We start from the raw sequence: 14,097 nt of genomic DNA, 5'->3' as shown, positions 1-14,097 counted from the left end.
GCAATTTACTCTACAAATGCACTTAACAAGTCATAACATAAAATACTGCAACATAAGCCCCATTGGGAAAGAGTGAAGAATTATTATATCTGATTATCCGAGGGACAAGATGCTTGCTGATTGTTACTTGCCCATCAAAATCTATTTCCCCTAATGAAAATGACACTCAAAAATATCACGATAATATAAACGCTGAGGTACATATCATTCAGCATTATGGACCTCCAGCTTGCTGATATCACTTACATCTGGAGGTCATGTGACCACCCTCTTCCCTCCCCCATTTCTCCATCATATGGAACCCCTGGGAAATTCACAATCTTCACACATTAACCACACACGATCATTTAAAGCAAAGTTTGGAAGATTCAACTCTCTATAAGCTAACTCCATCACCCCCACCCAGCACAGAGCTTCCCTACTGGAAAACTCACAGAGAGTGCAGATGATACAAGGCTCTCCGTCCTATATGCTGCAGGCACCCAAGTCCTTCTGTTCATGATTTTCGACTACATACAGTGATGTTCACCACAGGACTTGGCCTTTGGCAATGCCTTGAGCCGAACATGCAGCAGGAGTCAGACCCCTGCTGCACATGAACAAAGACCATGCACAGGTGAGTATTGCCAAAAGGGTTGCCCTATGGCCAGGTCCGGCCCCCAACCTATGCTGGCACCCAATTCCCACTGTGTACGCCAAATAGCCGTGGATAGAGGAGGTTGACTGCAGGGCTGAACCCCACTGGCGCCCAATCCGTCGTGGATGGCCAACCCGCACTGCCCATGGCCTTTGTTCATGGGCTGTGGGGATTGGCCACAGGGTCTGTTGCCAACCAGCTGGGCACCCAACCACCACTACACACAGACCCTGGCTATGGGCATCAGAGGTTAGAACAAGGGCCATAGGCTAGGCTCTGCGATCAACCTAGAGCAGTCGTCCAAACTCCTCTCCGCATTGCCTTCGACTGTGCGTAGCATATGTTGTCTGCAGGAGGGGTGCACAGCAGGGGTTGGCCAACACGCCACAGGTGCCAACCTCCACACAGGCTCTATCTATTTTATATCTTTTTTCCAGATTCACAGATCCTTTCATAGGTTTCACAAGCCCTCATCAGGCTGTGGATCTGTGTTTGACCATACTTGGTTTTGAAAACCTGGATTAACATTCACAGAACACAGGGAAGACCAAGCATAGGTCCATGAAGTTTGCGAAAGTTCACTGTTCCTTGTCCATGAAGTTTGTGGCAGGTTTACGGTCCACAGTCAGAATTTGCATATGTCGGGGCATACAAGCCCAGGCCAAGGATCGGCTAAGCCCATTGCAAATTATTTTTTCATATTTTGCTATTTTATTCCAGGGAATGCCTTTGTGGTTACCTCCAGACCTCCCAATGAGGCGGAGGGAGGGTCACAGTGTACTCACACTGCCTCCTTAATCCACTCTTTCAATTGTTTTTCAGGGACTCAGAGACTTGGTCCCTCACCCCAACCCCCTTCGGTAATGGCAGTCCGAACTTCTTTCGCGACGTTGCAGCCAGCCAGTCACAGGGCTCCAGTTCCACAGACCCAGTTTTGAAACTCAAATGTTGTAGAAATTACCTTTTTTATTACATTTGAAAGAGTTTCTAGCAGAATTTAACATTACATTTGATACGTTATTTACATGCCAAATGTTGTAATAGCTCAACTCGTACTTTGGCTCTTAAGACCAAGTTAGACTCGACTCTCTGTGTGAGTTTAGAGGATTTCCTAAACACCTCTCACCCCTCACACTATTCCACACATTCTCCTCCTCTGAGCCAATCTTCTTCCACCTTCTGGTTAGCCTTTTTCTCCCACACAAAGGGTTCTGTCGCAAAATATTTCAACATCTCATCATCAAGGATAATAAGGGCTGTACAAATCCATGATACAAAACGTTGATGCCTTTTCTATCCACTTGACCACTCTCCCTTCTCCACTCTCTGCAGGTTTGGAAATATCGCAGACTGACAGTGAAACCCAAGGCCAGCGTTCCCTAAGACGGAGCTCTCACTTTCCCATAAAAGGCTTAGACAGGCGAATTGACTAGATGTGCTCTGCACAGAAGCAACAATACGTTTTTTCCTGGAAAGCCATCAGCACGTTAGAGAAGCCTCTAAAACAATTAACGTATACAATAAGAAGACACGAATGTGATAAATATAAAAGCCCCCGCCCCCATCTGCCCTCTTGCCCCCCTCCCCCAAACACACACACACCAGACTAGACCGGAACTAGCACAGACGGGAAGATGCCTCATCCACGAGCTGGAGGTCTTTTCAGGGGTGTCACCACAAGAAGGTTTTGTAAATGGAATAACTAGCTCCCAGCCCCTCAGCGTTCCACACTCCCATTAGAAAGGGTCCCCCGGTTGCATCGCTTCCACAATACCTGCAGCTCTGCGACCCCCGCTCATCTGCATAGCCTCAAAGTTGCAGCCTCTTCTTTTAGTCTATTTTCTCCTTCAGCTCATGGGCGCCGCCATCTTGAAGTTCCATCCGGAAGAATTTTCGGTGTTCGATTAACTCTACGCTGCCTCAAGAGCCTATGTTCGCCCTGCATCCTCGAGCCATGTATCAGACGTGCCTCGCACAAACAGACCGAAGCAACAGCACGCCGAGGTGAACTCTCAAGTAAGGCGGTGCAGAGGTCATTAGCACAGTAGCACGAATATACCAAAGAAAAGGCTTGCTGAGCTGTGCAGGCGCTAAATCGCTATGACCAGACCAAAACAGTTGGGTAAAAGCAGAGCTGTGTGAAGCATGTTCGCCTAATATTACCATTTAAAGCACCAACTTTAAATGGAAATATTGATAGCTGCCAAGTTTACAGATTGCTATGTGTGACATTGTCATAATTTCAGTGTAAATTATGAGTGACATTTCAACGACTGTGAGTGACACTTTTTCGCCAGCAAAATCAACCAATGAAAACAGGGGAAACATATAAATATCAGAAATTACACCCATCCGAGCAATGAGAAACTCTAAGACGTTAACTGCTGCAAAGTACCAGAAAAGGAAAGGCACTAACCTAGCACCCTTGTAACCTGAAGTGAAATGTGTGGAGCTCCATGGAGCTGACTGATGATTCCTTGCCTTTGGTGCAATAACAGGAGGACTCCAAACAGCAGAAAGCCGTCATTTAGAGGTGGCAGGTAGTGGGACACCCTCTGAAAACGGCTGGCTGTATAATCTGTCTATCTCTCAGCACCACCCATCCAGTCCCGCCTCTCCTCATTCAGAGGTTGGGTACCTCTGTGTTCGATGCTGAATCTACAGTTGCTCCACAGTAATAGAATGCTTGCAGGAGGGGTGTGGGGTGTCAGCTGCTGCAATTTGGCATGACATTACATAAGAAGGCAATACAAATCTGCTGTGGTTTTCCTGCATCCACGATGCAGAACATGATGGTGCTGGTCGTGTAAAAATGATCAGTGGCTGCTGACTTTGGCACTGAGAACCAGGTTCGAGACACGGCGACGCCGGCTCAACATCCTGTGATTCTGGGCAAATCAGTTAATTTCCACATGCCCAACAAAAAAATGAATGTGTCCTTGTAATGTAACTGTGGCGCAAGTAAAGCTCTCTAATACCATTGGGCCGAGTTCACGCCATATAAAAAAATGCAAAAGAAAGAACGCCCTGGGAGAAAAGTCCCAGTGTGTTTGGAACACTGGCTGAATAGCGGCAGCTAAATAAGGCCCTGCCTGAATCTTCCTTCTCTCTGGGGGTCTCGTGAAAAAGCCAACGTAATTTCCACTGTGACTGCCCTGGTACAGTAGTTTGGGGGACACCCAGAAATGTCAATGAAAGTACTCACATTGTTTGATAGGTGAAGTCTAAGTTGGACACGAGGCTGCAGGGTCAGCGGTGACAGGTCCTCCGACACCCCAGTAGCTTGTTTGATAGCTGAAGTCTAAATTGGACACGGGGCTGCAGGGTCAGCGGTGACAGGTTCTCCCACACCCCGGTACCTTGGCAGCTGAAGTCTGAATGAGGCCGTAATAGCTTTATTATTTAGAAATAGTCAAGTCGGCTGCAATAATTTTGGCCGGGGGGTAAATTAACAGTTGAGCCACAGGCACGGCGGTGGTCTAGGTCAATGCGAGGTGCCTGCAGCAGCGTTGCGAACTGCACCATCATTTAATTTGCGATGCCGCCCTCAAACCGTCCACCCTGGAGATGCACATTCCTCAAAACTCCCTGCTCCGGCAGCAAGATGTGACGTCTCCTCGGCGCCGTCATGTAGCAAACAAACTGACTGGGCCCGGTAGTCTAGTCATTGGATCATGACGTCAGGCTGTCAGTCACAGCCGCGGCAAAGGGGAATGATCACAATAATGAATCTTGATACATTTGTAGCACTAGTGCAGTTGAGTGAGTTGTGAGCCTGCCAGCACTGTCTTACCTCACAGTGTGAGCCCCAAGCCTGCAGGAGCACAGCGTGCACAGTGCACGACACCTGCGTTGCACTGCCAGCTGCCACACTTGGCGCTTTCAGTGACAGCTGAGACACAAGTCACAGTAGATATGCGTGACAGTGCATTTCAGTACGGTAATGCGGATTACCACACTGAAATGCGTTATTGTAATGCCTGATACGTGGTACTTGGCAGGACTAAATAGAGAATTGCAGGTACTGCTTGCTGCTGAGAAGTGCTGATGCTGTCCCATTAAATGTATTGCAGCAGTGCTGAGAAGTTCAGCATTCCGTCATTTGTTTCTTTTGTAAACTGCAAGGCATAGGTTTAGAACCTTTGTGTTTTTCCTCAATCTTTGGTTATTCTCAGGTTATAAAGAGTTTGGGTAGTCACACATTCTTATTAGTATAGACAACCCCATCCACTGTTACATTTTACAAAGTTACATTTTAAACATGCACGTCAATTCACCAAAATGACGGGGGTGGCGAAAGTGACATCTAACGTCCTTTGACCTTCACTTACGCACACATGCTTACACATTCACATTTACACACACACACTTTCTCTCACATAAACTCACTCTCACCCACAAGCACAAATACAACATACATTTAAAAGCATGTTTTACTTATCTCAGCTGGCAGGGAAGGTAAAATTCCATCTAATTGAACTTCAGTTTTTATTTCACTTATAGTGAAAAATAATATGTGTGTGTGTGTGCGCGTGCGTGCGTGCGTGTGTGTGTGTGTGTGTCTATATATATATATATATATGTAGCACACAAAGTGGGAAAAGTGTTAACGTTTGTCAAAGCATAGTATTTTGTACTGGAAGACTATCCTTACACCCTTACAGTACACAACCTATACTTTACATCAAGCACACACCCTTGCACAATGGTACAAGGGAGTGTGCATTCATGCAAGGCAGCCGAAAGTGCACCAGAGCTAGAGGAAAAAGCAACAGAGCAATATCTTCGTAGATCTGGTGCAGTTGTGCTCTACCCTTTTCACTCAGCACAGCAACTTTGGTTACTGAGCTGGATTGCATGATAAAATTAGTAAATAAAAATAGTAAATCTGTCCCTTCATTTCACCATACCAAGCACTCTTAGCCAGTAAGGCATACCACTGTGATGTGTGATGCTGATTGTAGCACTTACTGTTGTATGAAACATCTCCTTTACACCAACTTACACACTTGTATGATTCATTGTTTATGTATAATATGTGTGTGTGTGATGTAAAACAATCAGACACTGTTGGGAATTTTACCTTTTTGCAGGGTTATCCCAATTTGTTGCTTTTTTTTGCTTAGCCATATTTTTGTTGGCCACAGAAGTCTGTGCACTTTACTACTAGAGGTAAAGTCCTTGTGCTCCTCATTTTAGCATGCTAAAATTGGTATACTCCTGATTGGTATATATAACTTACCTTTAAGACCCTAGTGTATGGTACCAAGACGTACCCAGAGCCTACAGCGCCTGGCACAAGTGAACTACAGCACCCCTTGTCCCATCCACTACAGTGACAATGTAAACGTGAATGCTAGCCTGCCACCAGTAGTTTAGCTGTGCAGGTTTTAACTCCAAATGAGACCTCTCAAAATAACCCCTTTTGATAGCCCTAACATTTCCTTTTAAATAAGTATGTCAGCCCTAGGTAGGCCTTATTGCCCATAAAGGCAGGGTGTGTGGTAGGACATGTAAAAGTAAATGTTAAACATCGAAAATGCCCTCCAAAGTTATTTCTACTGAAACAGGTTTGACTGTTTCATGGGAAACACCGTGTTACAATTTTAAATACTAATCGTGTAGCTTGGAAATGGGACGAGCTAGAAAAAAAGTACTTTTTTTTATAGTTGTTAAATATCGAATTCAATAAATGAAAAAGTGAAGTCAGGTGTGTTCTAAATATTATGGCAAAGTAACTTTTTAAAAGTTACCTTTGCCTACCTAAAATCCTTGGAACCTATATCTGCATAATGATCTCCCACTTCGCCCAGCCAGTAATTAGCATTTCAATAGGCATGAATAAGGTACGGTGTGAATTTGCTCCAAGGACCAAACAACAGGCTGACCATAATGGGCAGAGATGACCCCTCTGGACTTGACAGAATAAGCTAAGGAGGGCTGAGATGATCCTTTTTGACATTAAAGTATGAAGTCCTGCTTGAATGACGCATCCAGCTTGACAGGTCTGCTGGGGCATTTCATATAACACTTGGAACAAACTTCAAAGCAAGAGTTCTCCCCTGTCACAGGCAAATATTAGGTGACACTTAGACAGGGTCCTTTTGTGGTCTTCCCAGCCAGTCAGGCCCCAATCATAGTCAGCTTCTTTTGACATTACAATATCAGTGCCTGTTTGACAGGTGTGCTAAGCTTTCATATAACTATATATACTTCATATCATATATTTGAGATGCACTTAAAAGGAGCAAAACAGAATGCCAGAACAATTTGTGTGTATACACTGTCTGGTTGCTGATAGCTCAGATTTGTTATATTTGACTTCTGGCTCTGATTTTCTTAGGGGTACGGGGACTGCATCAAACTGGACTTTGGTGTTAGATGTGGGAGGACACTGGGATCACCATAGTACACTCCTCAGACCCCATCCATCCTTCAGCGTCCAAGTTTAGTTTGCGGAAATTTCGGCGATCTTGATAATAATCACAGTTGGTAGGGTTAGCCACTGGAACATTTACCCATTGGTCGGTGCATCCCCAGGAGTCATTCCCACCCACTAGTCCAGCATAAATGCCAGGCATAAATGTTGCACTTCCAGCCACCCACTTCAGAACACTACTGAACCTGAGGAAGATCAGAATAGGACCAAACATGCTGTCTGCCATCTGAGAAAATCCTGAAGGACTGGACCTGCTCTCTCTCTTGTACCCATGACAAAGAGGACCCCAAGGGTCTTAAGAGTGGTCTTCAATAAAAGCTATAGGGACACAACAAGCTACAAGATTACTTTTCTGGCAACTGCCCAACTGACCAGTGGCAACTGGATCTGGACTGTACTCTCCTGCTGGCCTCTGCCTGCCACCCTGTGAGGCTCTAATTACCTTCCCTCAGGCCGTTGGGGGCTTTAGAACCGTACTCCTGTGGTGGATTGGAACCTAAAGGACTAAAGTAAAGGTAACATCTTTGACCAGGACGAACCTGCTTAGTGTATCTGACCTGCACTCCACCGAGGTCAGTGTCAAATTGTGCCTGGTTCCTGTTCGACTGTGACCATTGATTTTCATTGGCACTTTGTTCTTCTTGGCGCTATTTCTACATAAAACTTTGAAACTTCATATCTCTGGTTGGCCCAATTGGATTTTTGTCATGTTGGTGTCATTTTGTTTATTACATTTTACTTATTTTTTTTCTAATCCATTTTGGGATTTTTATTCTTTTGCATTTCAACTTTATCACTATTTAGTGCTGCTTAAATACTTTACACATTGCCTCTAAGTTAAGCCTGTCTGCTCTGTGCCATAGCTACCAAGGGGTGGAGGTCAAGTTTACTTAGTGACTTTAGTGGTTTACCATGACAAGGATTGGGATTAAAACTTGAGGTAGGTACTTACCCAGTCAACTGATTACCCAATTTCTTACAGACAACCAATACTAGGAAGAGTAGCAAAATGAAAGAAATTACATGTGAGAGAGGGGCTAAGGAGAGATGAGGGGCACCATCGGAAGTGGTAATCAAGAAATTAATGGAGAATCAATCAAACAACACCTGACAAAGCACACAGCTGCTTCAAACAGAAGCTTTCCGGTGCTCAAGCAGACAGTATAGGCCAGTCGGCTTAACAAAGAAGATATACATTGTCAAATAACCAGGTTTATGGAGAAAGAGGTCATGGGGGCGCCATCAAAGATTATTACACTGGTGCCACTAACACTGAAGCCAGAGATGCATACATTTACATACTTTTTTGGGGGTGTACTTCGCAGGCACCTACCATACCTCTGGCAGCTTTTATGGAGTTTGGCAGAAGTGGCATATTTGCCCAAAAGAGATCTTTCTAGTGCTTTTGAATGGAGGGTTAATGCAGTGATGTTTTGGGGTAATTTAATTGTTTAAGTCATGAACGTGCATAGCTGTGGAAAGTCAAATTTCTATTTTAATTGGATTCTGCAGCCTCGCTGCAATCTTAATGCCCTCAAGTCACGTGTCACTGCTTCAAGGAGAGATCCAAATCCCTATGAGAATGAGTACTAATTAGCATACAAAGCATTTTTACCTCTACGTCCCTTGTCCCAGTCATTACTTACATGCTGATAATCGCCATTTCTAATGTGCAGAAGGAGAGAGTGAGAAAAACAGTTCTAAATAAAAAAGAGATGACATATGAGATATGTGGATGAAGGATTTCGGAAAGATGTGGGGACAAAAGGGGAGTACGTTTCTAACAGAGAGACTGCAGAGGAAAATCTAGTGAAAAGGAGAACAGGAGTGACTGAGGCATTCCAAAGAGCAGTACCTCTTCTGTAGACCAAGGGAATGTGTGAATCACAGTTTCATATTTTCAGAATGGAAACATTTTAAATTCTAATTATTAACGCAAAATCGTTGTTACTCATTTAATTGATATTGTTAACAAGAACTGGCAAAGCCAGTAGGTCTTCCTTATTTTAGGCTATGTCTATTGTGTTATGGGTCTACATACAATAACTGAAAACTCATTGCAAGAGCAAGGTACCCAAATACTGGTCGAGGCAGCCCCTGTGTGTAGCACAGGATTTTAGTTTTCATGTTTCAGGCCACACCCTTAATGACATACGCCTTGCACCCAGTAAATTATTCCTGCTCACATTTCTTTGACCATGCCCTTTTTGAAAACCTGCCAACTTTTTAATCCTACTTAAAGCACTGTGTCTCCCCTTGTTCTTCTGGTACCATCACACACATTTTCTTTATAAATCTTTTTATTTCATTAGAAAACACTTGAAGCTAGTATTCTTTTATGGCATTTACGTCTTGATCAACAAGTGAGCTCCCTATACATTTGCTCCCTTCTCAATACTCAATCTATTGACATAGGGTAGATAAAAGATTCCGGCAAACGACAATCGCAACGCATGCGGTACATAGCATGCATTTACGTCGAGTGCCGTCACAACGCACGCAACATTACGACGCATGCGTTCACTACGCACGACATTACATCGCAGGCGCCATTACATCGTGGGAGCTTTTACAATGCAGGCGCCGGGACATGGACGGCGGGGAGACAGCGCTGGAACCACGACGAGTGACAGCTAAGGACGACGCTGCACTCATAGTGTTTTAGGGTTTAGGGTAGTCGATGGGGAGTGTAGTGGAGGGGGCTGTTTTGGGCATTAGGGCTTAGGGTTAATAGTAGTATATGGTAGTATTTTTGGCTTTAGGGTTAGGGCTTAGGGCTTAGGGTTAAGAGTCGTATATGGTAGTGTTTTAGGCTTAGGGTTTAGGGCTCAGGGTTAATCGTAATATATGGTAGTGTTTTAGGCTTTAGGGTTTAGGGTTAAGAGTCGTATATGGTAGTGTTTTAGGCTTTAGGGTTAGGGCTTAGGATTAATAGAAGTGTATGGTACTGTTTTTGGCTTTACTGTTTATGCCTTAGGGTTGAGGGTAGTGTCAGGGGGGTCGTAGTGTGTTTGGTACGTTGCTATATTAGGTCGTTGTGTTAGGTCGTTTATATACGTTACTGTTTTGTGTCAGGGCGTCGTATGGTGTTTTGGGGGAACGTTAGGGAGAATTTTGCGGTGTGATAGAATGCGTGGTCTTTGTGTGCGTTGTAAAGGGCTTTTGCATGCATGTGAAGGCGGAGTGCGATGTAATGGTTTGCGTGGGAAATAAATGCGATGTAACGGTGCATGCGATGTAAAGAATGCAATGTTATGGTATGCGTTGTTTTCATTTGCGTTGCATCATCGTACATTCCAAGATTCCACCAATGCTGAATTCTCAAGACTAATCCAAGAGCAACTTTTAACAAAAGGCTTAAGTGATGCCCATCAGCCAATACAATACAATCGCAATGTAAATTCTGGCTCTTTCTGTTGTTTTGCTGTCTGTTTTCAGCAAAACACTTATTCACATGTACTACGTGTGGCTACAGGAGCTGAAATCCAGACTGCATTCCTTTTGAACTCAGAGCTACGATGCTGCATAAAATGCACTAGGGTGCTGCTTTAAGGCCCAAGGGCCATATGTTGATACATATAGAGGCGCATGTAGGTGGCAAGTAGAGGAGAAAGTGGGTAGTGGGATTGAAAATAAACTATATGAGTGGTGTATATTAGTAGAGCAAAACAGAATAAGTGGGAAAAAGGAGTGAAGGACAGCCGAGATTAGGCAGCCTTAGTTGGATTTTAAAGGAACTTTAGGTAGCAGGTGTAGGGGAAAAGAGAGTAAGGAAATTGGTGTGTGCTGTCACAGAAGAACTTCCAAAGCTCAAGTTGGTATTTATTGAAGGTATTGCAAAGAAGATAGCACAACACTTTCAGGGGAGAATCTGTGAACAGTGTGTTATTCCAAGTTTAATCTGTAGTGGGGTCAGCACAGTAAACTGAGCACAATTTGGGTTAATCAAAGTCAAAATTACTTGTTTCAACTGTCAGCCATACAATCGTTAAAACTGTAGTTAAAACACTATAAATACAGTAGTGATTTCTTAAAAACATATTATGTGCAATCTGCTGGAAAATGCAATCACAATTTGGAACAGCATTGCATTACAACATAGCAATCATCAAATCCATGAATTATATAAAAGTTAAAGTGCAAGGAATAAAACACTTAGATGATATATATCATTCCACTTACAAAAGTCAACCACAACATTGGGAACGCATATAGTTTGTATAATTTACACAGTATGAACAGGGCCAGCAGCACAGCACATGACAGAGTGTGCAGCGCCTCTTGGTTTATCAAGCTGAACTAATCACTAGTGCAGAGGACAGTTCTCTCAGACAAGGCTACGCAACCCATAGAAATGACACTACTGAATTAACCAGGTATATATCGTCTGACCTAATCCACAGTGCCATTGCTGACTTACCACTTCTAACTTCATAAGATTTGAAGAGGGTGAGAAGCCAGTGCCGCTGGGCAGAATCATATTTACTACAGAGCAGGAGAAAATAGATTGGATTATCTATCCTACCAAAACTACAATCACAGCCCCCAGATCCTGCGGCGAGCCTGAAGATTCAAGTAAGTAGTCCCTGGTTGGCAAGATACCCAAACTGTACTTTACGTACAGCGTTCTCTTTAATTCAGGGTATAACACGTCCAAATACTCAATGCAGGTGAAGCCATGGGTTTTACTAAAATAAATGCATGCAATAGACCCTGGCCTCAACTCCAGGCTCTTATTTGTCTGCATATATACCTGACACCATTCATCAATTAGATCTGCAGTATCCTGCCTAACAGGGGGCTTACCTTAGGTAGTCCATCCACAGGTCGTTTAAGATATTCTGTACATGAGATGACCATGAGCTCCCACTACACTCATTGTTGTAGGTAGCTGCTTCTAAGGTTTTCAAATATATTGATGCCTTAGGGGTTCTTATCACCCTAACCCAATAGAGAACTGGCCTTAGAGCTGCAGTTTCTGATATTGGAGTAAAATGTAACTCCCCATAAAGTGCCTCTAAAGGGGTACCCAGCCCCAACCTCATCAGAGCTCTTAGGAAGTTGTTTTCAGCCACTTGAAGTGATTGCACATTGGCCTAATCCCCAGAGCTCCACCCCATAGAGTGCAGCAGTCACTGCCCTTTGCTTGTATATTTGTAAAATGACACTAATGCTTCTGACATCGGCTTTATGCCCACATTTCAGAACTGTGCCTGGCATTTGTTGTTGGACTAGAGCTGCCTTCTGCACATGATTACTACAATGTAAGTTCCCTGAAAAGCGGATACCTAACTAGTCAAACTGTTTGACGATTTCTTAAGGTGCACCTTCAATCATGGGGTTCTGCTTGAAACTGGAAGACAGCCTTAGAACCATAGTACTTATTTCTTGTCACAGTATTCCTCAAAGAGCTTTAATAGCCTCTGAGTGGCATTCTCAGTTTGTGCCATCAATACTGCATCATTTGCATAAAGTAGTAGCGGCACCCTTTTTCCAGTTTTATTAGGGACATCTAAAGGGTCTTCCATCAAGTATTCTGCTGCATCATTCAAAAAGAGACTAAAAAGTAAAAATGCTAGCACGCACCATTGCTGGATGACCCTTCTCAACCGGGAAAGGTTCAGAACATTCCCCAACCGGGCCATACCTGACCCTAGCCGTATTACGACTGTGGAGAGCTTTTATAGCCATTACTAGTGTTGAATCTACTCCTAGATCTACCAGGGATCTCCACAGCTTCTCTACATCAACTGAATTGAAAGCTGCTTTAAGATCTATACATGATTTACTAACTATCGTAAATATATAAGCAATTAAATACAGTGTGAGTGCCAGGTCGATTGTCCTTATCCAAGGCCAAAAGCCAGCTTGGACTTCTGTCAAGATGTTGTGAGCATCTATCCATCCCTGGAGGCACTTAAGCAGGACTTTCCCCAACACTTTGCCAGCCCCATCCAGAAGGTAGTTGGAAGGGCTAACCTGATTGCCCTTCCTGTAGATTGGCACAATGATGGCAGAGCACCATGAAGGGGGAATGTCTTGTGCTGCATTAAATACTTTAGTAAGGATGCTGGCCTACAAGTGGGGCTCCTCACTATAAATATCAATGGGCACTAAGTCAGGGCCTCGGGCCTTGTGTCTCTTCATTTCTTTTAGTGCTCGCTCGACCTCGGGTACATGAATGTCGATTGCGTGGGGACCAATACAAGAGCTCTCCTGGGGTGGCTCAGCAACAGACAGTCCTATGGGGATTGTGCTATATAGAGTGCTAAAATGCCAAATCCATGCCATGGGACCAATATGGGTTTCTATGATGTTTACTGTCCTCGTTTCAACACGTGTTACCAATCCCAGAACCTTCTAGTATTTTCCCGTGTGAAGCCCCCCTCAGTTCCTCTCAGAGGGCTAATTGGTGTAGCGGTTTCTTAGTTTTTAGAAGGTGTTTAAACACACTTCTGCACTCTCAGAATTATAGTAAACTCTCAGGACTGGAGTGATGCTGTACTAAGGTATATGAGACACTTCCCTTCATTTTAAAGCATTCTTCGTCCTACCAACTAGCCCCCGCACTTCGTCTCCCTTCCTTAGAGCCCATGGTTTTAGTTCCGGAGGTCTTGAACCATAGGGCCTACAGCTCCTTCACCATCCCTGTCATAAGCTACTATAATTTTCTCATTATCAGCACTCAGGGAATCCGAAAATAATTGGTCTGAATCTAACCATTATGTCTTCCAGCAGTGAAGTTCAAGTTGATATTTCTCAGTGCTACATCTTATTCTCCTTCTGCTATTCGATGGGGTAATCATTGGCCCGAAATTCCCCTCCCGTGACTTCTCCACACTGCCATACCACCATGAGCACAGTTTTAAGCAGAGTGCCACAGGGTCATGATCACTTTCCACCCTTTTAACTACTGTCAGGTCATACACACATTCCCACCCCTCTACAGCGATTAGAATATAGTCAATTAATGTTGAGCTTCTCCCGTTATCAAAAGTCATCGTGAAAGTACTACCTGAGG

At 44.0% G+C, this 14,097-nt stretch overlaps 1 protein-coding gene across 1 annotated transcript in view; it reads right to left on the bottom strand.

Moving 5' to 3' along the window:
- Positions 1–2,571, bottom strand: part of COX10 (cytochrome c oxidase assembly factor heme A:farnesyltransferase COX10) — a 562,763-nt gene extending 560,192 nt beyond the window's left edge. Inside the window, exon 1 of the mRNA XM_085616802.1 lies at positions 2,412–2,571. Coding sequence (XP_085472928.1) covers positions 2,412–2,442 — 31 coding nt within the window. The 5' untranslated portion in view covers positions 2,443–2,571. The remainder of the gene's footprint in view (positions 1–2,411) is intronic.
- Between the last annotated feature and the right edge of the window lie 11,526 nt (positions 2,572–14,097).

The sequence above is a fragment of the Triturus cristatus genome, chromosome 7 (assembly GCF_964204655.1).
Source record: "Triturus cristatus chromosome 7, aTriCri1.1, whole genome shotgun sequence".
Taxonomy (NCBI): Eukaryota; Metazoa; Chordata; class Amphibia; order Caudata; family Salamandridae; genus Triturus; species Triturus cristatus.
This window is presented reverse-complemented; position numbering and strand designations above follow the sequence as displayed.